The sequence below is a fragment of the Misgurnus anguillicaudatus genome, chromosome 6 (assembly GCF_027580225.2).
Source record: "Misgurnus anguillicaudatus chromosome 6, ASM2758022v2, whole genome shotgun sequence".
Taxonomy (NCBI): Eukaryota; Metazoa; Chordata; class Actinopteri; order Cypriniformes; family Cobitidae; genus Misgurnus; species Misgurnus anguillicaudatus.
In genome coordinates this window covers 5,745,290-5,767,014 of record NC_073342.2, presented here as the reverse complement: position 1 = coordinate 5,767,014, position 21,725 = coordinate 5,745,290, and the positions used below count along the sequence as shown (strand labels likewise).

The window sequence follows — 21,725 nt, the reverse complement described above, 5'->3', positions numbered from 1 at the left end:
TAATGCACTGCAAATCACTTTGGACCAAAAAGTCGTCTGACAAATACATCCACATAAATAAGACATACATATATAGATATAAAAAATAGATGTCACATTAAAATAATCTAAAATAGAATTATAAAACAATGCAGAGAAAAGGGGGTGGACGTTGTTTTTGGAGGGAAGTTTAGTGATTGGTTTAAACTTTCTACAGACTCTAACCAATCGGCGAGTGGCAAGCATGAGTAAATACTGAAACAACAGCGCATTGACTCATATTCTTTGTATCTTTCTTCTAGAAAGCAACTAAATCTTCAACCGAAAATGAGCGGCAGAGGCAAAACCGGTGGTAAGGCCAGAGCAAAGGCTAAGACTCGTTCATCCAGAGCCGGGCTTCAGTTTCCCGTCGGCCGTGTTCACAGACTTCTTCGCAAGGGTAACTATGCAGAGCGCGTCGGTGCTGGAGCTCCAGTTTATCTCGCCGCTGTGCTCGAGTATCTTACTGCTGAGATCCTGGAGTTGGCTGGAAACGCCGCTCGTGACAACAAGAAGACTCGCATCATTCCCCGCCATTTACAACTGGCAGTGCGTAACGACGAGGAGTTGAACAAACTTTTGGGGCGCGTGACCATCGCTCAGGGCGGTGTGTTGCCCAACATCCAGGCTGTGTTGCTGCCTAAGAAGACCGAGAAGCCCGCTAAAGCAAAGTAAACTGTCCAGTTCTCCGAAAATAAACAAAAGGCTCTTTTAAGAGCCACCCACTTCAGCTATAAAGGAGTGAAATCTTTTTCTCGTTTGTTCTGTTTATAGTTACAGTAAAAATGTACTCTGAAATAAGCCAATTGTCATCTCAGATTGAAAACATAAAAGTTAAGTTTCTATTTATTTTACTAGTCTGGCATGTTCTCAATCAGACAACGTTTTAATGTCATATTCAATGTTATACTCTGTAGGACGATTTTATGGGAGAACCAAACCCTTTGTTTCCAGTCTTACATACAGTGGTAGTACATTACTAGAATATAATATTTTATTGTTGGTCTTCTTATTAAACTTTTGGTTTGTGTCTTTTCAAATTAAATTATAGAGCAACATTGTATTTATTTAATTCTTAACCATTATAATATATCTCATGTATTAAACAGAACACGTGAAAATACATCTTGTAGCACTGCTTTTACGTAAGGATAAACAAGAGGACGTCGAGCGGGAAACTAAAACCGCTTTCTTGTTTGAAAATAAGAGACGCACAGCCATTGGCCAGTTGTTTTGACGATGTCACACATTAGCCAATCACATGCCAGTACATTGTCTCCGCCCTCTAAGCTCGTGGTCTACCAGTCTTTAAAAGCAGCCTGCAGAGAGCAGTTCTGCACACATCGTATCGTACGGAGAAGACTTCAGTCATGGCAAGAACAAAGCAGACCGCTCGTAAATCCACCGGAGGCAAAGCGCCCAGGAAGCAGCTCGCTACTAAAGCTGCCCGTAAGAGTGCCCCAGCCACCGGCGGTGTGAAGAAGCCTCATCGTTACAGGCCCGGTACCGTAGCTCTGAGAGAAATCAGCCGCTATCAGAAATCTACTGAGCTGTTGATCCGTAAGCTGCCTTTCCAGCGTCTGGTGAGAGAAATCGCCCAGGACTTCAAGACTGATCTGCGCTTCCAGAGCTCCGCCGTCATGGCCCTGCAGGAGTCCAGCGAAGCTTATTTGGTCGGCCTGTTTGAGGACACCAATCTGTGCGCCATCCACGCCAAGAGGGTCACCATTATGCCCAAAGACATCCAGCTTGCCCGCCGCATTCGTGGAGAGCGCGCTTAAACTTAATCGCGTCCCCCACACCAAAGGCTCTTTTAAGAGCCACCACAATACCACTGAATGAAAAAGTTTCTAAGTTTACTTAACCACATACGTTAATGTGTTTTCTTAAATTGTATGTTCTGTAAATATCTATAATCCCCCTGAAAGTGAAGGGGCGGTGAACAATTTGAAACTGTTTTTTCCACAAATCAAAGTGTGACTTCCCAGATTTCCCCCCAAAATCTTTCCTAGGAAGGTAGTTTGCAGTTCTATTATTTACTGATCATCTCAAGACTAAGACATTTACAAACATAATTGCCTTAGAAATGTTTATTTAATGTTTTAAAGGTAAAATGATAGAAAATAGGATATTTTATTAACATCTAAGTTATATGCCCTAGGTTCTAAAATAAACGTTTAAAAGTTGTCTAATCACAACAGTTAATAATCGATTAAAACTAAAATTCAGTTACAGCTAAAAAACAATGTAGCTAGGTCTGGGCTTTTACTGTGGCGCGTCACAAAGCGCCGCCTTCATTTCTGCGTGTTTCCACTAGGTCCTGTAGGCAGCTTGAAAGTCCTGTTTCACTTCTCTGTTAATTTCACTCTCTGTTTTGCAGACTGAATTCATGTCAGGAAGAGGAAAAGGCGGTAAAGGACTCGGTAAAGGAGGCGCTAAGCGTCATCGCAAGGTGTTGCGTGATAACATCCAGGGAATCACCAAACCCGCCATCCGTCGTCTCGCTCGTCGTGGTGGTGTCAAGCGCATCTCCGGTCTGATCTACGAGGAGACTCGTGGTGTGCTGAAGGTGTTTTTGGAGAACGTTATTCGTGACGCCGTCACAGACACTGAACACGACAAGAGAAAGACAGTCACCGCCATGGATGTCGTTTATGCTCTGAAGCGTCAGGGTAGCACTCTGTACGGTTTCGGAGGTTAAACGCCAAAACTACTCAAACCCAAACGGCTCTTTTAAGAGCCACCCACATTATCACATTAAGAGATGAAATCTATGCAGTATTACTGTTTTGTGTTTCTGGAAATGGTCTTTGCGTTATGAGGATTGTTTCATTCTAATTAACTCGCAAAATACAGGTAGGTTAATTTGGTGGTATCGAAGCGCTTTGCTTTCATGTTTTTTTCTAAAAGAGTCTTCACGTACTGCCCAAATAGAAAGTTATAATTTAAGTGGGATGCAAACATAAATACTTTTTATAATAAAAATCTTCAAACATTTTTATTTTTAAAGTAAAATATAAAAATAAAATTTGTAGTTTTATGTCACTTTATCAGACAAATGACCATTCAGTTTGGTTTAATTGTTTGAAAGCATGTGTTACTGTTTTTATTCAGAAGAATAATTGAACAATGGGTTTCTTTGTGATATCTATTTAAACACAATTCTTTTCAAAAACTCTTAGTTCTTAATAATGTTTGTATATGCACTTACGTGCTTGCATAGAGATCTTGCTTGTATTCTTTTAATAAACGTTTTCCTGCTAAATAAATAAAGACTACCTTAAATTTGTGCATTTAATTTCCAAAATAACCATATTTCAGAGAAATTGTATGTTAAAAATAGCGGGAAAGTAAAACCCCACTACAATACATGGGTGCATTAAATTCAAACATTAGGCTGTGGGTGGGGCTACGGTCTTACCCACTGTGATTGGCTCTCTCCCGTCTTAGCCACACCAATGAAATCCATTCATAGTGTATGTCCAATGAAGACACCCAATCAGCACCATGAGCCGGTTGTCTTCGAAAATTAGCATAGACAGAGAATAAATACTTCTTCACCAGAACAGATTGGTACACACTTTGTTGTTCTGTCTTGAGTGATCATGCCTGAGCCAGCGAAGTCCGCACCTAAGAAGGGGTCTAAGAAGGCCGTTACTAAAACCGCCGTAAAGGGCGGCAAGAAGCGCAAGAGGTCCAGGAAGGAGAGCTATGCTATCTACGTCTACAAGGTCCTGAAGCAGGTTCATCCTGACACCGGGATTTCCTCTAAAGCCATGGGGATCATGAACTCTTTCGTCAATGATATTTTCGAGCGTATCGCCGGTGAGTCCTCTCGTCTCGCTCACTACAACAAGCGCTCCACCATCACATCGAGAGAGATCCAGACCGCCGTGCGTCTCCTGCTGCCCGGTGAACTCGCCAAACACGCCGTGTCTGAGGGAACAAAGGCCGTCACCAAGTACACCAGCTCCAAATAAAGCGTTCAGCTTTTCAATACCCAAAGGCTCTTTTAAGAGCCACCCACTTTATCAGATAAATGAGCATTCAGATTGGTTTAATTAATTTAAGGCATGTTTTTATTCCGAATTAAACAATGGGTTGTTGAATAGGTCATGACTCTTGTTGGGTAATGTTTTCATTATGTGCTTCAATAATATAAAGGGTCTTTCATCAATTTTTATAGTATAAAAAGTTAACCTCATTGTTACAGGGCTGACTAAAATAAGTTGAGAATGATATTGGAAAATTGTGATTGTTTTATTTTACAATTTTTAATGTATTGCTGCTGTCTTATTACAGCATGATTTTTCTAATGGTTGTTTTTGTTGTGTAAAAGCAATATTCAAGAGAGTGCCAATGGTCATGAATATTAATGTGAGTCACACATGATGAGATAAAGACCCAACCCCCTAATGCCTCAATGAGGAATGTTGTGCTAAAAGAATAAATTTGAGGAGACTTAAAGACAAAATGTTAACAACAAAGTAGTGTACATACAATTAAATCAAAATCTAAATAAGTTTCAAATACCTTTGTGCACATCAAATTTAACCTTTGGGGTCTTCAAGTTAAATGCCGCCCTTGAGAAGTTTTGCATGGTTTTTAAGTCACTGCTCCACAAAACTCATCCTAAAAGACTTTTCTAAACAGGATCTGCTAGTTTAGAGTTGTTTCTTCCAAATAATATGAAAATCGTTCTGCCTACTCATTCACATGAAACAATATATTGATTTACAATTTCTAAGACACTTTTTTCTGACAAAGGCCATATGCGAGGAGGTGTGAAAGCTTCTGAATAATTTGTGATGGACACCTCAGGAAACAAAGACTTGCATAATGAGCTGCATAAGGAGCCTTTCAGGCAGAAATTTAAGAGGAAAATGTTCTTGTTTTGTTTGTGTTTAATTCAAATTATAGCTAAAAATATAATCCAAACAAATAAGGGCTTCTGTTCTTTACAATGTATTAATAAGTGTGTTTCTGTAAACTTGCATACCTCGCGTGTTAATAATAATGCAATGTAATCTTTGTATCATATTACAGCACACAGTTAAAATAACCTGTAGTACAATGTTTAAAAGTAGTTTAACTGCAAGTTGCCATTAAGGACATCATGATAGCAAATGTAACTGAGAAAAAATGCCGCTTATGAACATCATTGACGGACTTGTAAAGTATTATATATTGCTATTATTCTGACTTGAAGCACACGCGCTATCCAGAGATAAAAACAGACAGATATAAAACAATTTTCCTTTATTGTTTTATTCATGGTGACAAAACTTTGAGATTAAAAAAATGCCACACGTATTCAAACCACTAACATAGCAGGGAATGCGGTTTTCTAAAATGTATTTATAAATTATAAACAAAATATAATATATATTTTTTAACTAGTGATCAAAGCAGAAACTTCTGCATTTAAGAAATGGTTTTCTATATGGAGTTGCCTTCTCCGCTTGGGTAAAATATTTTTTTGCGGTCTACTGGGCTTGTGTTGTGTGATTGGATACTGTGAGCTTTTTATATGATATTTTAATATAAATCCAGTGATACAGCAGTAACTAAACCTTGTATATAATCAATAATCCATTGGGTTAATCTGTCTTCTGTAGCAAAACAATATGTTTGTGAGTAAAAACAATATTTTAAGCATTTTCAGTGAAAAAAAAAACTTGGTAGGTTTTCACAAGTGCCATGATTTTTCAAACTTTGGCGACCAAAGGCCACATAGACGTGGAGCATCACTTAAGCACGGTAATGTAAATAATACATAAATTACTCCAAACATGATTTAATCAAAGGCAGTATGTGAGGCTATATTTACAGTTTGGACCAAATTTTAAATTATGGTAATGTATTAACACTGTTTACTAAGTAAGAAATCGTGATTTGTTATATATTTTTATACCAAGGTCTATAAGAATGTTCACTTCTGTTAAATTGGAATGGTTCTGAACAGGAAGTATTGGTCAATAGCGATTCTGGTTTATTTTATTAATTCTAGATGTTAAATGTTGAAAATACCCACCAGTGTGTTGATGTCTTGTCTTTTAGGGAGGAACTCCTTAAGAGTTACATTACTGAATGGTAAAGATTTTTATCATAATTTAATATTGATTCAAATGTTCCACCACTGTAAGCTTTTGTATCTAACCAGAGGAGTTTAAATTCATGGATGAAGCAAATATTGTCATTTCAGTTGTCATTGCTTGCATTATTCAGACATTAATTTGCTTTTATAATGCAGTCACAGTAAATAACTGAACTATTACTGAATGATAGTTTATCCAAAAATGTAATTCTGTCATTTACTCTCATGTTGTTCTTAACCTGTATGTTGTTTATATCATAGGGCTGTTGAATGCTTTATTCTGAAAGGTTTAGAAATGTTACACGGGTATTCACTATTTTTTGATAAACGCACACCTGACCCGTCAAATGTCTTAAAATAAAACATCTGAACTATGTCTTATTGTGTGGTAACCATTGTATACGCGGAATAATTGAGGAAGGCTTATTGAATAATTTGAAAATCTTTATTCCAGAATTTGCTAAGATCTGCGTACCAGTACAATTTTAAATTGTATGCCATTTAGTTCCCAGACAGCAGACGACTCTGAGCCGGATCTGCTCCGGATCTGTGCCGAAGTCAACAGCTCTGGGGCTGATTCGGTGCCAATCCGGCCCAAAGTCGTCTGCTGTCTGGGTTATGACAGAGACAATTTCATATTTCTGACCAAACATATACAACAAAATGCTGGAGTTGCACACTTCAGTAGTCATTTAATTCAATTAAACTTTTTTATATAGCACTGATTGTTCATTGTTCCAAAGCAACTTCACATAAAATAGAAACAAAGAGTCACTCTGTTATATTTCTCCACCGCTTTTTGCTTTGGTTGTTGTCGCAATATGTCTGACAATATTTATGGGAAAAAAATCATGTATTTTAGTCATTCCGTTACATGCCTTATATCATAAAATATTAAACACATTTAATACCGGTTTACACATTATATCATTGTCTGTTTGACAAGAAACAAAATTATGTAGACACAGGTTTCTATGTATTATCAATTGAAAACAAATCTTGCCTTGGTACTCCCAACTATGGCTCTGACAGAATTAAACTTCATAGAACACCCTTTTTAATGTTTGAAGAACGTAATGGGAAGCCTGTTAAAGATACACAACGTCAAACTTGATCTATAAAATTATAGAAACAAACGTTTTTAGTTTAACTTCAAATCATTTGACAATTAAACTGGATGCTCATTTATCTGATATAGTGGGTGGCTCTTAAAAGAGCCTTTGTGGTGTTGAAAGCTTCAACAGATTTATTTGGAGCTGGTATACTTGGTGACGGCCTTTGTTCCCTCAGACACGGCGTGTTTGGCGAGTTCACCGGGCAGCAGGAGACGCACGGCGGTCTGGATCTCTCTCGATGTGATGGTGGAGCGCTTGTTGTAGTGAGCGAGACGAGAGGACTCACCGGCGATACGCTCGAAAATATCATTGACGAAAGAGTTCATGATGCCCATGGCCTTAGAAGAAATCCCGGTGTCAGGATGAACCTGCTTCAGTACCTTGTAGACGTAGATAGCATAACTCTCCTTCCTGGACCTCTTGCGCTTCTTACTGCCCTTTCCTGCGGTTTTAGTAACGGCCTTCTTGGATCCCTTCTTAGGTGCGGATTTCGCTGGCTCAGGCATAATTGCTCAATAGAGAACAACAGAGTGGGTAACGATCCACTCTAGTGAAGAAGTATTTATTCTCTGTCTATGCTAATTTTCAAAGACAACAGGCTCACGGTGCTGATTGGACAAACACCATGAATGGATCTCATTGGCATGGCTAAGACGTGAGAGATCCAATCAAAGTGGCTAAGACCGTAGCCCCACCCACAGCCTAATGTTTGAATTTTATACACCCACCTAGTGCGGTTTTACTTTCCCGCTCTTGTTAAAATACAATTTATCTGAACTATAGTTCCTTTCGAAATAGATTGCGCAAATTTAAGACACACTTTAGTTATTTATTTAGCAGGAAAACGTTTATTAAACGAATACAAACTAGATCTGGTTACGTAAAGGCTTGAAAGTGCTTTTGAGAACAATGTTATCGTTAAATAGGTGGCGTTTGGTATTCCTTATGTTAGCTGTCCATTTAGTAGACGACTAACATTATATATATATATATACACACACATTACCAAGTAGCGCGTTATAAAAGTTTTCATTTAGAAACAAATAATGAAAGCTCGGCGTAATGAGACGACCAAGTTAAGGGACCTACAATATATGACTGTAAGATTAATTTCTAATCTCGTCTATGAATATGTTTTGCAGTCTGGAGCTCTGAGTGCAAACGTCTGGGCAAATTCGTGATCAACACTCACATTAAACAAGTCTGATAAATGATATAATTAATCAACATATATAACTGGATAGGGGAGTTGAAACTAATAACAAGTCTGATCGGGTCATCGCGACTTTAACTAAACAACTCAACTTAAGATTCAGCACGCAGAAACATTGATGGGTAAAATTCATCTCTTATTGTGAAAATATGGGTGGCTCTTAAAAGAGCCGTTTGGGTTTGAGTGTAGTTTTGACGTTTAACCTCCAAAACCGTACAGAGTGCGACCCTGACGCTTCAGAGCATAAACGACATCCATGGCGGTGACGGTCTTTCTCTTGGCGTGTTCAGTGTAGGTGACGGCGTCACGAATAACGTTCTCCAAAAACACCTTTAACACACCGCGAGTCTCCTCATAGATCAGACCGGAGATACGCTTGACACCACCACGACGAGCGAGACGTCGGATGGCGGGTTTTGTGATTCCCTGGATGTTATCACGCAAAACCTTGCGATGACGCTTAGCGCCTCCTTTGCCAAGTCCTTTACCGCCCTTTCCTCTTCCTGACATGATTTCAGTCTGATGAATAATAAATGTGAGAAGAATGGCAGTGACACAACACTTTACAGTTGTCTACAGGACCTAGTGGAAACACATAAAAATGAAGGCGGTGCCTTGTGACGTGTCACAGTAAAAAGAGCTACATACAGTTTAAAGCTGAAATTTAGCTTTCGATTATTAACTGATCTAAACAGACATCTTTAAAAAATAAACGTAATTGTTTACGGTAGAAAAGTATATTAATTATATGAAATAATCTGTGCTTGTTGAGTGATTTTATATAATTGGGGTGCATGCCTCTAAAAAACGTGGTGCTTAGTCATTCAAATATCAAATTGTAATTTTGTCGGTTAAAATAAAATATATATTTGAGGCACATACTTTTAATCTTTAAACAACAATTGTAGTGCTTAGTTTATAACCTTATAGTCTTCCGTTTCCGATGCTTCTGCCATTATGTACCGGTCATGATATGCAAAACTTTAGACAGCATTTCCTCATTGAAAAATCTGGAGAAAAGTAAATTGATGACGTTAAAAAATATGCACATATGCTACCTTCACAAATAAAAATCAAGTGTTACGTTGAAAAGTTACTACTTGACATCATCATCATCCCCTCCCTAACACACTTTGATAGAGAAAATAGTATTTATTAACAATTTAATAAAGATCACATCCTTAAAACACAGAAAAACCTTTGTAATTAAGTAAACAACAATGGGAAATTTCTCGTTCAGTGAAATTGTGGTGGCTCTTAAAAGAGCCTTTGGTGTGGGGGACGCTATCAGGTTTAAGCGCGCTCTCCACGAATGCGGCGGGCAAGCTGGATGTCTTTGGGCATGATGGTAACCCTCTTGGCGTGGATGGCGCAAAGGTTGGTGTCCTCAAACAGGCCGACCAGATAAGCTTCGCTGGACTCCTGCAGGGCCATGACGGCGGAGCTCTGGAAGCGCAGATCAGTCTTGAAGTCCTGGGCGATTTCTCTCACCAGACGCTGGAAAGGCAGTTTACGGATCAACAGCTCAGTAGACTTCTGATAGCGGCGGATTTCTCTCAGCGCTACGGTACCGGGCCTGTAACGATGAGGCTTCTTCACACCGCCGGTGGCTGGGGCGCTCTTACGGGCAGCTTTAGTAGCGAGCTGCTTCCTGGGCGCTTTGCCTCCGGTGGATTTGCGAGCGGTCTGCTTTGTTCTTGCCATAATTACAAGGAAACTTCTCTGCCTTTCGACGTAGAATAGACAGCGTCTTTCTGTAGGCTGTTTTTAAAGACAAGTCGACCATGCGCTCAGAGGGTGGCGACAGTGTACTCGCAAATGATTGGCTAATCCGTGACGTCAAAGTATACAGCTAGCCAATGACTGCGCGTCTCCTTTTTTGAAACAAGCGGTGTTTCCCGCTCGAAATCCTTCATAAAGCAGAAGTTTACGCGGTTTTAATGCATCAAATATTTATTATAATGGTTCAATGTTAAATATCTTACTGTCCTCCTGAAGAGATTAAGCTAAACCAATATAAAAATGCATTAGAGAAAATTACCAGTATAACCGCATTCACCAGACGATTTTATTTGTTTTAATAGGCATACGTTGTATTATCATGTGCCAGCACTGCATGTAAACTTTATTAAAAGCTACAATGTTGTGGGTAACACGGCATTGCACATTCGGGGGATTTTTAAGTTTCCTTACAGAATATAATCCTACATACTGTAAAGAACAATAACATGGCCTTACACTGATTTTTATATTTTTTAAGACTAACGTTAAAGTGAAATCAACGACTTAAATGAAACGTTAGTATGATCAGCGATTCTCTCTTATCTGATCGACTCCGTTCAGTTCACATAGATCTCTACTGAACTGATTATTTGAATCAGATGTGTTAAATAAAGGAGAAATACAAAATATGCAGAACAATAGACATCTAATAGATGCAGATAATCTTAAATGAACTCAAACAAATTTCACTCTTTTATAGTTCAAGTGGGTGGCTCTTAAAAGAGCCTTTTGTTTAGTTTTGGAGAACTGGATATTTTACTTTGCTTTAGTGGGCTTCTCGGTCTTCTTTGGCAGCAACACAGCCTGAATGTTGGGCAACACACCGCCCTGAGCGATGGTCACGCGACCCAAGAGTTTGTTCAACTCCTCGTCGTTACGCACTGCCAGCTGTAAATGGCGGGGAATGATACGAGTCTTCTTGTTGTCACGAGCAGCGTTGCCAGCCAACTCCAGGATCTCAGCAGTAAGATACTCGAGCACAGCGGCGAGATAAACTGGAGCTCCAGCACCGACTCGCTGTGCATAGTTACCCTTGCGAAGAAGTCTGTGAACACGGCCGACGGGAAACTGAAGCCCGGCTCTGGATGAGCGAGTCTTAGCTTTTGCTCTAGCCTTACCACCGGTTTTGCCTCTGCCGCTCATTTTAGGTTGAAGTTTTCGTTGCTTTCTAGTAGAAAGATTCAAAAACTGTAAGTCAATGCGCTGCTGTTTTCAATATTTAGGCATGCTTGCCACTCGCCGATTGGTTAGAGTCTTTAGAAAGTTTTAACCAATCACTGAACTTCCCTCCAAAAGATAACGCCCACCCATTAATTCTGTCTTGTCTTGTTTTACTGATGTTGTATTACAGATACATTATATGATAAGTAAACGACGTCTCAAAGCTCATGCCACAGTTTCACAGCCCTACAGAAGCAAATCAAATGCTGATGTTAAATTCATTTATCAGTCACACATTCACAAACAAACTGCAACTCTGATCTGTACACTGCTTTTATTCAAACTGCTTCTGTTAAAAAATGTAAATTTGTATACTTGAAATGTTCATATTTTAAAGTCAATTTTATAATGTAAATAACCTGTTACATTCAGTGCTTTATCCATTTTATTTAATTCCACCTTAGTGTTTGTCATTGTGTTATTTTGTTGTTTTATGTACACACTCATCCCAATAATTTTTACATTACATGTATTCAAATATATGTGGCAGACAAATGTTGTCCAAGACAACTTACAGTGCATTACAAATTGTATTTAATATGGTTTTACTACAAACATCTTGGCTAGTTACTGTAGTAAAAGACATTTGTGGCTCCTGTGGTTTCACAACATATACTGTATTATGACACATAAACATGCTGTCTTTAATTGTATTTATAAACATACAGATTGTTTGTTGTTAATAATTGTTGTTGTCTTTACGTTTTGTTTCAATTAAAAATAACTTTAATAGCATGAGCCAATCATCTAGGCTGTTAGGAATAATATAATTAGTTTGAGTTACTGATCAAATTCGCCCCTTCACTGGGCTGCGTCTGAAAGCTCGTGCAAATCTCCTTTCTCTTGTCTCCTGAAATACTTTTATCAATAAGATTTTTGAAGCCAGCATGATGTGTTTAGTCGAGAATGGTCGAGTTTCCAAAAAATAAAATGGCAGCCAAGATAGCGGCTTGAGCACAGTTTTAAGGTAAATAAATGTTCATTTTTAACTTTTTACAAATTTTTGCCTCCTCCTCCTCGGGCTTCTGTTCCTTCATCTGCCTCAGACTGGGGTTCTAACGATACAAAGCCTGATGCAAATCGGTGAAGTGTCCCTTTAAAGACACACATTTTATTAAAGTCCATTTCATTGTCCTAACCCATAAGATGGTAATTTTCGCCACCTACTAGTGTGTAATATAAAGAAATGGTTACAGAACAAATTATTAAACAAATATGTACAAGTAATTTTTATAACTGAAAACGAACAAGTCACTTAGATGAATCAAAATTTCCACCACAAGACCCAGCCCACATTTCCCGTCGGCCCACCGGGGAAACTATCGGTACTCCAGTTGGCTGATTTTTCCCTGGCCGCACCCTTGTCAAACTGTGACTGGTCCATATACTGTTTCAAATCTTTCCAGATAAGAAGGTATGGCCATTCTGACAGAAAGATGAGCAGATTTCTGTCTGGGTGTGATATATTTTATTTAGGCTGGATTGCTATTTGGACAATTATAATGCCTCAATCAGACCACCTTTCTGTATTTTTAATCCCAGCATATACCCCCTTAAGAAGGAAAGCTCACACCATTTTAAAGACTGTGTAATGCCCTAAATGACAAAAGAGGTCAGGACTCTATTAAGCCCAGTTTAGACTTCATGAACATACAGCCTGTTTAAAACAGATTTGCAAGTCGCCAACAGGTCGGATGTGATCAGGTGCAAATCAGTGGGAGATTAGCAAGCAATTAGCGCTCACCAATCTGTATGTGTGAAAAAGCCAACAATTTATCAAAGAGTCTCGTACGACTTGACATCGCGTGATGTCACGTGTCCCGAAGAGCTACAGCCAATCAATTATACGATTAAAAAATATATATATAAATAAAAACACAATTCTAAAACAGGCTGTATGTTCATTTCTCAAAGCCATTGTATTACAAAGTGAAGTGACTTAATTGGCTGTTCATGCTGAGGTTCAATGAAATAGGATGCCAAAACACAAACGCAATGCTGTAAAAAACATATCAGCTGTTTGTAAAAGATGAATCATTATGTTTTATTATTATTAAATGTATTATTAATTTGGCTAGCAATTTATTTAACGAAACCGCACTCAGAAATAAAATCTAAACCCTTTAACCTTTGACAAATATAAAACCCTTCTTGATCAATCTAATACATAGTAAACAATAACGCGTCGGGCCCACACATGTTGCTCATTCGCCATAACAGTGTACATCTTTAAAAAAAATCAAGGCTTCTGTAAGACATTTCCTTTGTCATGACACATTTACATTAAATGATCAGTGATGCGTCTCTTGTGTGTGAATGGCTCCACCGTTCATTAAATGCTGAGTGATACAAAACGTATCGTAATAAGTACTTGAAATATACATTCATGTTTGGCAAAATATAAATGTGGATCAAGAAAGAAAGGTAATATGAGGTACTTTATTGCAACATGCAAATTGCTTTCATTTGTTACATTTCTGCACTGTTGGTTTTGTAAATTGAATAACAACACAACAAACTGATAATAATAAAACAATAAACACAATATATAAACAATGCAAACCACATTTTCTTTAAAAATACAAGTAAAACAGGATAACACAAGAAAACAAATGTCCAAAACTGACCAAAACTGTCTTTAACCTGCTGTTTGCAAGGATACCTCCACATCAGTGCTTTTCTAAACACGCTGGTGAGACAAAACAGTCCCGCATCAGATTGCATTGCATTTTTGCTGTTGCCATAATATTGCGATGTGAGGTGTTCTCCATCAGTTGAAAAGCACCCATCCCATGATTCCTCCAGTGCCCATTAACCAAGTTGTGATCACCGGTCTACCAGTCTGCAAAAGCTGAAGGAGAAAATGCTTCCGACTTGCGCTAGTAGAGGAAGTTTTGGATGCACAAGGAGGCCGCTGTGATCTTCGCCATTGTGTTTGTCTCCAGGAATATGGTTGACCTGAAAACTGTTTGGAGACAAAATAAAATCATTGGGTGATATGGTTGTTCTCAACCCGTGTAGTGTGACCTCCTGTTGTGGGTCATTCACATGTGTGAACAGCTCAACAACTTCAACACAACTTCAACAGTCATGTAGTGTAAACAGCTGGGGCCAACATTTAAAAGTCATGAAGTCTGTACAAGCCTTTAAAAAGACCCCCCATGCTGCCTTTAAGTTCAGAGACAAAGACCTTTACAGTGCAGCCAGAGCAAATCTGTGCAGAGCCATCAAAGGTGCAAAAGCAGAGTACAAAAGAGACATGGAGGACCACTTAATGAACAATGACCCACAACGACTCTGGCGAGGGGATTCAGCACCTCACGAACTACAAAAGCAACACTCACAAGACTTTGATGCCAACGCCTCCCTCAACTCAACTGCTTTTTTGCTTGTTTTGAGGTAAATTTGTCAGAGACCGTCACACCACACCCACCCGCCCCCATCAGACATGAGCACCCATTCAAAGTAGATGAACATGAGGAGCGTCCCCAGGGCTGTTAATTCAAAGAAGGCTGCAGGACAGATATAGTTACAGGAAAGGGACTTAAAGAATGTGCAGACAGGCCTGCTGCAGTTTTCACAAAGATCTTTAACTTCTCCCTGACAACAGCTACCATCCCATCCTGCCTGAAGACAGCAGCTGTCATCCCAATACCAAAGAAAACTCATATGTGATCTCAATGATTACAGTCTGGTGGAAATTACCCCAGTCAATATGAAAAGCTTCGAGAGGTTGATCCAGCAGCACATTAAAGCCGGCCGCCCAGACACATTTGACCAACATCAGTTCACATATAGAGCCAATCGGTCCAAAGAAGATGCCAACGCCAGCTGCCTTATGGCACTTGTCCAATTTAAACCATTGGGCAACTATGGCCTTTTTCACACAGACATAATGGAAAATACACAGAAAATGCATCCAGGATTTGTCCAGGATTGATTGATATTTGGTTCATTCACACTGTCAATGATTTTTCAGAATTTGTGTGTGCAAGAGATCCTACAGACATTTTTTTTGCCATTCTAATTTTGATTTTTAAATCATCTTGACTGTGATGATTAATAATTGCCCAAAATTGCCAGAGCTTAATCATTTTGATACATTTTAGAATTTTTGTTTGTTTTTTTCCAAATTTATATATTGACATAAAGGTATGTATTTGTAAATTTTAAGATAAATGGATGGTCAAAAATGTTAGTTATAATGGTTTTCATTGGAGCATTTTTTTGTCCTTATGATCACATGTCGGTTTTTGCGTAGCTTAGCCATTTTAAGCTAATTTTTTTTTTGGGGGGGTTTAGTTTTTTTTGTTAAAAACATGGGTTAATGTAGACATATTGGGGCGGTTTCCCGGACAGGGATTAGACTAGTCCTAGACTAAAACATTTTTAAGAGCTGTTCAAACTGAAAACAACTTGCACTGACATATCTTAAAATACATCAGTGACCTTTGTTTTGCCTCAAAATGCAAACAGGTAATATTTTTAGTAAGGCATGTTTGTTAAAACTAGTTATATTTCCTAATTGAACTAAGGCCTAGTCCTGGATTAAGCTAATCCCTGTCTGGGAAACCGCCCCATTGACATATAAAGGATACATACATATAAATATTTGATATGTATGTTTCAGGCAGAAGTACTTTTAAAAGATTGACTTGTTTAAAGTGGAAAAAAATTGATGTATGATATTTTTAGAGCAGTTTTTGGGAATGTGTCAATTTTTGGCCTTAGGAACCTTAGTTTTTTTTAAAGATCTTTTAATGGTTAAATACTCAATGGCTATTGTACTTCACTTTATTTGCACAACCACCTCCACATATTTTATTTTAGTGTGTGTTTGTCTTAGACAACTCTTTTCAGACATGTATATTTATTTAATTTAATGTTTCTTGCACTAACTCTAAATGTGATTTGTGCTCTAATTTTGCTGTAGAAGCCAAAGGCAAAGGGAACACCGGATTTCCAAAAATAATGATTTATTTAGGATCAAAACCATAAAAATTACAATTTAAACTGGATAAAATCTGTGCCCAATAAAATCAAACCAAAAAAATAAGACTTAACACAAGAGTCCTACAAAACAAAACAATTAACGTAAATTTAAATTAACCCATTTTCTCAAAAATATAAAACAAACACAAACATTTTAACCACTTTACTAGGACTGCATCGCTGGTGTGTATTTCAACATCTCACTGTCACTGCAATGTTATGGTTTGCATACTTGTGACCACTTTTATAAATCGCCATTGCACTGTTCACCTTGCAGATTGAGTATAATAAACATACACACAAAGGAAATTATATCAACTTAACGTAGACAAAGAAACAGGAAGCTATGTCGCGTGTGCTTCAAGATGATTAAAACAACTACTTTATACAACGGTTTACAAGTCCTTCAGTGATGTTCATTTAATTCAAGCGATTTAATAAAATGTTTGTTAAAAACACAGAAGACGCGCTCAACCTTTCACTAAATATTAAACGAGAAAAACTCATGAAAACCATAAGCAGCTTTATCCAGCGGCTGATGTTGGTCTTGTATTTTATATGAAGATGCCAAAATTACCTTTTGTTCACGCGTGTTTTAGTTTCAATATAGAGCTATGGGCCTCTGCTCTGTGTTTACATTGTTCTCATCGCGCCAATGTGTTTTAATACTCCAGTTTTATTGTAAATGTTAGAGGAGAAAACACACACGTAAGCTGCTCGTGGAGGCGCACAGACACTGAGCTGTACCTGTTGAGTCTATATGGTTCTCATGTGATGTGTAAAAGCGCCGCGCGCTCTGCTGCTTCTCATTACTGATCTCTTGTGTTGATTTTGTGATACTACATTCACGTAGAGAAATGGCTGAAACCGCTCCAGCTGCTGCCGCCACGCCGGCCAAAGCACCAAAGAAGAAATCCGCCGCTAAAGCTAAGAAAACCGGACCAAGCGTGGGTGATCTCATTGTTAAAGCTGTTTCGGCTTCCAAGGAGAGGAGCGGCGTCTCTCTCGCTGCCTTGAAGAAAGCGCTCGCCGCCGGTGGCTACGACGTGGAGAAGAACAACTCCCGCGTCAAGATCGCCATCAAGAACCTCGTGACTAAAGGCACTCTGGTCCAGACCAAAGGCACCGGCGCTTCCGGCTCTTTCAAACTTAACAAAAAGCAGGCAGAGACCAAGGCAAAACCAGCGAAGAAAGCCGCTCCTAAAGCAAAGAAGCCCGCAGCCAAGAAACCCGCCGCTGCCAAGAAGCCCAAGACTGCAGCGACAAAGAAGACCGCCGCTAAGAAATCTCCCAAGAAAGCAGCGAAGAAACCAGCCGCCACCGCCGCTAAAAAGGCAACAAAGAGCCCCAAGAAAGCAAAGAAGCCAGCGGCTCCTAAGAAAGCAGCGAAGAGCCCCAAGAAAGCGAAGGCTGCTAAACCCAAAACGACAAAGCCCAAAGCAGCTAAGCCTAAAAAGGCAGCGCCCAAAAAGAAATAAAGCAACTCTTTATTTTTTTTATACAACCCAAAGGCTCTTTTAAGAGCCACCCACCAGTCCTTTAACGAGCAATGTTTCAATGTTACCTGTAATTGATTATAGCTAGAATATAAATTTGACCAGTGTTGTACGGTCCGACTGTATAGTGTTGTATTCAATAGAAACTTGGCGAAACAAACCAGTTTAGTCGCTATCTGTTTATATACATCACACTTAGTCGCCTCAGAATAAAATACTCGCTTTAAGTGTGTAGTTTCTAAATTGGAAACGCCAGCTCACCAAAGATAACCGATTCAAGCGGAACATGCAGCTTATTTTTTTAACAATCGTTATACTATTAAACCTTATCTGTTTCTGTAAGTTAAAGTGTCCCCAGACATACCAGGTTATACTTTGTAATGCACTGCAAATCACTTTGAACCAAAAAGTCGTCTGACAAATACATCCACATAAATAAGACATACATATATAGATATAAAAAATAGATGTCACATTAAAATAATCTAAAATAGAAATTATAAAACAAGGCAGAGAAAATGGGGTGGCGTTGTTTTTTGGAGGGAAGTTCAGTGATTGGTTTAAACTTTCCACAGACTCTAACCAATCGGCGAGTGGCAAGCGTGCCTAAATACTGAAACAACAACGCTTTGACTCACATTATTTGTTTCTTTTCTCTAGAAAGCAACACAGTCTTCAACCGAAAATGAGTGGTAGAGGTAAAACCGGTGGCAAGGCCAGAGCAAAGGCTAAGACTCGTTCGTCCAGAGCCGGGCTTCAGTTTCCCGTCGGCCGTGTTCACAGGCTTCTTCGCAAGGGCAACTACGGAGAGCGCGTTGGTGCTGGAGCTCCAGTTTATCTCGCAGCTGTGCTCGAGTATCTTACTGCTGAGATTCTGGAGTTGGCCGGAAACGCCGCTCGTGACAACAAGAAGACTCGCATCATTCCCCGCCATTTACAGCTGGCAGTGCGTAACGACGAGGAGTTGAACAAGTTGTTGGGTGGTGTGACCATCGCTCAGGGCGGTGTGTTGCCCAACATCCAGGCCGTGTTGCTTCCGAAGAAGACCGAGAAGCCCGCTAAAGCAAAGTAAACTGCGGTTACTTCAAAACAACAAAAAAGGCTCTTTTAAGAGCCACCCACTTGAGCTTTAAAAGAGTGAACTTTTGTGAGGTTTTTGTATAAATCATTCAAAAGTGTTACATTATGCGAAACAAGTTGATTTACGAAATATCAATATTATGCTTGATCTGATTTAAGCCAGAGTTTTCAAACTGGGGTCAGTGGATGTCATTTCTTAGTACAAGTATACTTTCAAGAGTTATTAATTTCTATTTTTTTCTACTGTGTTTTTGATCTTGCTGTAATGTTATATTCTCTGTAAAGATGCTGTGGAACCGAATTTCTGCAATAAAATTGTATTGAAAATGTCTCTTCAGGTTTATACATCCAGCGTTAAGTGCTATTTAAATTCGAGCAGTGTCTTTTAATATTAACTTACTACTAATTTAAAACAGATTACATTCTTTGTTTCTTTTTACATAAAAATCGGGTTCCTCACATACACCTTTTCATATTTGGGGATTCTCGGCACCATTAATTTTAAAAACCCCTGGACTAAAAACATTGAAGGCTCTAAAATGCACAATGAACATTACATGGTGTTAAGGATGTCTGAGATCACATCGCGATTATATTATTTGTGTATCAGGGGCGCTTTCATACTTGTATTTTGCTAATGTAACGCATTTTTATCAGAACAATCCACATTATTAATTCCACATGATTTTAAACTTATATATAAATGCTTAAATATGACTTTAACTAAACAAAGGATATCGAGCGGGAACAAACCGCTTCTGCTCGTTTGAAAAGAGCCAATGACCAGTAGACGTCACACATTAGCCAATCACATGCCAGTGTACTGTCTCCGCCCTCTGAACTCATGGTCTGCTAGTCTTTAAAAGCAGCTTGCTGGGTGTAATTCTGTATATTCACTTTTCTACGAAGAAGAGTTTTGACTGAAGTCATGGCAAGAACAAAGCAGACCGCTCGTAAATCAACCGGAGGCAAAGCGCCCAGGAAGCAGCTCGCTACTAAAGCTGCCCGTAAGAGCGCCCCAGCCACCGGCGGTGTGAAGAAGCCTCATCGCTACAGGCCTGGAACTGTCGCACTTCGCGAGATCCGTCGCTACCAGAAATCGACTGAGCTGCTGATCCGCAAGCTGCCATTCCAGCGTCTTGTTCGTGAAATTGCTCAAGACTTCAAGACGGACCTACGCTTCCAGAGCTCCGCCGTCATGGCACTGCAGGAGTCCAGCGAAGCTTATCTCGTCGGGCTGTTTGAGGACACCAACCTGTGCGCCATCCACGCCAAGAGGGTCACCATCATGCCCAAAGACATCCAGCTGGCTCGCCGCATTCGTGGTGAACGCGCCTAAACTCAACGTCACCCACATCAACCCAAAGGCTCTTTTAAGAGCCACCACAACTCCACTGAACGAGACATTTTCTTTACGTGTTTTTAAAAGTTACACTTTTTTACCTTCTATACTTATGAATATTTTTAAGAGAGGTTTATTAACTTTAAAACGATCATTAACAGTAACTGAATCGAAGTATTATGTGGTAAATTCGAAGTTGAGTTCCCCCTGGCTAATCTGTAGTTACTTTTTAGTAATGTAAGCACTACAATCTACTGACTATATAACCACTAACTTGAGGGTTAGTGACGTCTAAGCACATCAAGAAAATAAGACCAGTTTATTTGTTCTCGTCTTCCGAGTTTACACTTCCCCGAGTTCATAATGTAAATGTTAAGGATTTATGGTTTTCGCTGGAGTATAAAATTGTTAAATATTCGTTTCTAGAAAATTGCATCTATGAACACTACCATACGTGAGTGCCTATTAAATATCCGATACACGACCAAAAAATAAAGTTCTTTGCATTACATTTGGTTTTACATCTTGTTAACAATGCTGCATCTGTAAAACAACACATTTACTGTGAACGAGCACGACTGCATGTGCGAAAATCATAATTTGGTAAACGTAAAAAGTTTGAAATGTGATGTCTATGTGGCAATAAATGATTGACATGGTAGCGCTTGCTGGCTCCGCCTTCATTTCGGTGTTTCCATCAGGTCCTGTAGGCAACTGTAAACTCCTGTTCCACAGCACTTCATTATGCATTTTTGCTACGAGAAGTTGAAATCATGTCAGGAAGAGGTAAAGGTGGTAAAGGACTCGGTAAAGGAGGCGCAAAGCGTCATCGCAAAGTTTTGCGTGATAACATCCAAGGAATCACCAAACCCGCTATCCGTCGTCTCGCTCGTCGTGGTGGTGTCAAGCGTATCTCCGGTCTGATCTATGAGGAGACTCGCGGTGTGTTGAAGGTGTTTTTGGAGAACGTTATTCGTGACGCCGTCACCTACACTGAACACGCCAAGAGAAAGACTGTCACCGCCATGGATGTTGTCTATGCTCTGAAACGACAGGGTCGCACTCTGTACGGTTTCGGAGGTTAAACGCTTAAACTCCACACAAACCCAAACGGCTCTTTTAAGAGCCACCCATCTTCTCATTTAAAGAGTTAACGTGTCCGTTGTAGTATGGGTCAGTTTGTTTAAGATTAAGTTGCTTTTTAACACTCATCACAGTCTTCCTTGGTATTGTGTGTGTATGACCGGTTTGGTCATGCTGTACTTTTGTTTATTCGGACATTAGAAATAATGTTTAAACCAAGCATAATGGACACAAAAGCCAAGTGTCATTATGTGAAGCCGGTTACAGAATTTTGCATCTGAAATAA

At 39.2% G+C, this 21,725-nt stretch overlaps 8 protein-coding genes and 1 pseudogene across 8 annotated transcripts; 5 read left to right on the top strand and 4 right to left on the bottom strand.

Annotated features, from left to right (window-relative positions):
• The first annotated feature begins 106 nt into the window (after positions 1 to 106).
• Positions 107 to 19,343, top strand: LOC129433309 (uncharacterized; annotated as a pseudogene).
• LOC129433328 (histone H2B) lies at positions 3,612 to 4,121 on the top strand. Its single transcript, XM_055191928.2, has one exon. It carries the CDS (start codon positions 3,624 to 3,626, stop codon positions 3,996 to 3,998), a length of 375 nt encoding a protein of 124 aa, XP_055047903.2. The 5' UTR covers positions 3,612 to 3,623; the 3' UTR covers positions 3,999 to 4,121.
• Positions 7,316 to 7,757, bottom strand: LOC141364140 (histone H2B-like). Its single transcript, XM_073868239.1, has one exon. The coding sequence runs from the start codon at positions 7,734 to 7,736 to the stop codon at positions 7,362 to 7,364; it is 375 nt and encodes a 124-aa protein (XP_073724340.1). The 5' UTR covers positions 7,737 to 7,757; the 3' UTR covers positions 7,316 to 7,361.
• LOC141364141 (histone H4) lies at positions 8,563 to 8,959 on the bottom strand. The gene has a single exon (XM_073868240.1). The coding sequence runs from the start codon at positions 8,951 to 8,953 to the stop codon at positions 8,642 to 8,644; it is 312 nt and encodes a 103-aa protein (XP_073724341.1). The 5' UTR covers positions 8,954 to 8,959; the 3' UTR covers positions 8,563 to 8,641.
• LOC141364139 (histone H3-like) lies at positions 9,689 to 10,170 on the bottom strand. The gene has a single exon (XM_073868238.1). It carries the CDS (start codon positions 10,145 to 10,147, stop codon positions 9,737 to 9,739), a length of 411 nt encoding a protein of 136 aa, XP_073724339.1. The 5' UTR covers positions 10,148 to 10,170; the 3' UTR covers positions 9,689 to 9,736.
• LOC129433307 (histone H2A-like) lies at positions 10,665 to 11,390 on the bottom strand. The gene has a single exon (XM_073868403.1). It carries the CDS (start codon positions 11,366 to 11,368, stop codon positions 10,982 to 10,984), a length of 387 nt encoding a protein of 128 aa, XP_073724504.1. The 5' UTR covers positions 11,369 to 11,390; the 3' UTR covers positions 10,665 to 10,981.
• Positions 17,271 to 18,218, top strand: LOC129433661 (histone H1-like). Its single transcript, XM_055192328.2, has one exon. It carries the CDS (start codon positions 17,296 to 17,298, stop codon positions 17,914 to 17,916), a length of 621 nt encoding a protein of 206 aa, XP_055048303.2. The 5' UTR covers positions 17,271 to 17,295; the 3' UTR covers positions 17,917 to 18,218.
• A 581-nt stretch (positions 19,344 to 19,924) lies between the features above and the next one.
• LOC129433522 (histone H3-like) lies at positions 19,925 to 20,403 on the top strand. Its single transcript, XM_055192165.2, has one exon. It carries the CDS (start codon positions 19,943 to 19,945, stop codon positions 20,351 to 20,353), a length of 411 nt encoding a protein of 136 aa, XP_055048140.2. The 5' UTR covers positions 19,925 to 19,942; the 3' UTR covers positions 20,354 to 20,403.
• Positions 20,404 to 21,129: 726 nt separating this feature from the next.
• Positions 21,130 to 21,649, top strand: LOC129433350 (histone H4). The gene has a single exon (XM_073868236.1). The coding sequence runs from the start codon at positions 21,130 to 21,132 to the stop codon at positions 21,439 to 21,441; it is 312 nt and encodes a 103-aa protein (XP_073724337.1). The 3' UTR covers positions 21,442 to 21,649.
• Positions 21,650 to 21,725: the final 76 nt, after the last annotated feature.

Coding starts and splice junctions, on each gene's coding strand:
- LOC129433328 (XM_055191928.2), top strand. CDS start 3,624: ATGCCTGAGCCAGCGAAGTCCGCACCTAAGAAGGGGTCTAAGAAGGCC.
- LOC141364140 (XM_073868239.1), bottom strand. CDS start 7,736: ATGCCTGAGCCAGCGAAATCCGCACCTAAGAAGGGATCCAAGAAGGCC.
- LOC141364141 (XM_073868240.1), bottom strand. CDS start 8,953: ATGTCAGGAAGAGGAAAGGGCGGTAAAGGACTTGGCAAAGGAGGCGCT.
- LOC141364139 (XM_073868238.1), bottom strand. CDS start 10,147: ATGGCAAGAACAAAGCAGACCGCTCGCAAATCCACCGGAGGCAAAGCG.
- LOC129433307 (XM_073868403.1), bottom strand. CDS start 11,368: ATGAGCGGCAGAGGCAAAACCGGTGGTAAGGCTAGAGCAAAAGCTAAG.
- LOC129433661 (XM_055192328.2), top strand. CDS start 17,296: ATGGCTGAAACCGCTCCAGCTGCTGCCGCCACGCCGGCCAAAGCACCA.
- LOC129433522 (XM_055192165.2), top strand. CDS start 19,943: ATGGCAAGAACAAAGCAGACCGCTCGTAAATCAACCGGAGGCAAAGCG.
- LOC129433350 (XM_073868236.1), top strand. CDS start 21,130: ATGTCAGGAAGAGGTAAAGGTGGTAAAGGACTCGGTAAAGGAGGCGCA.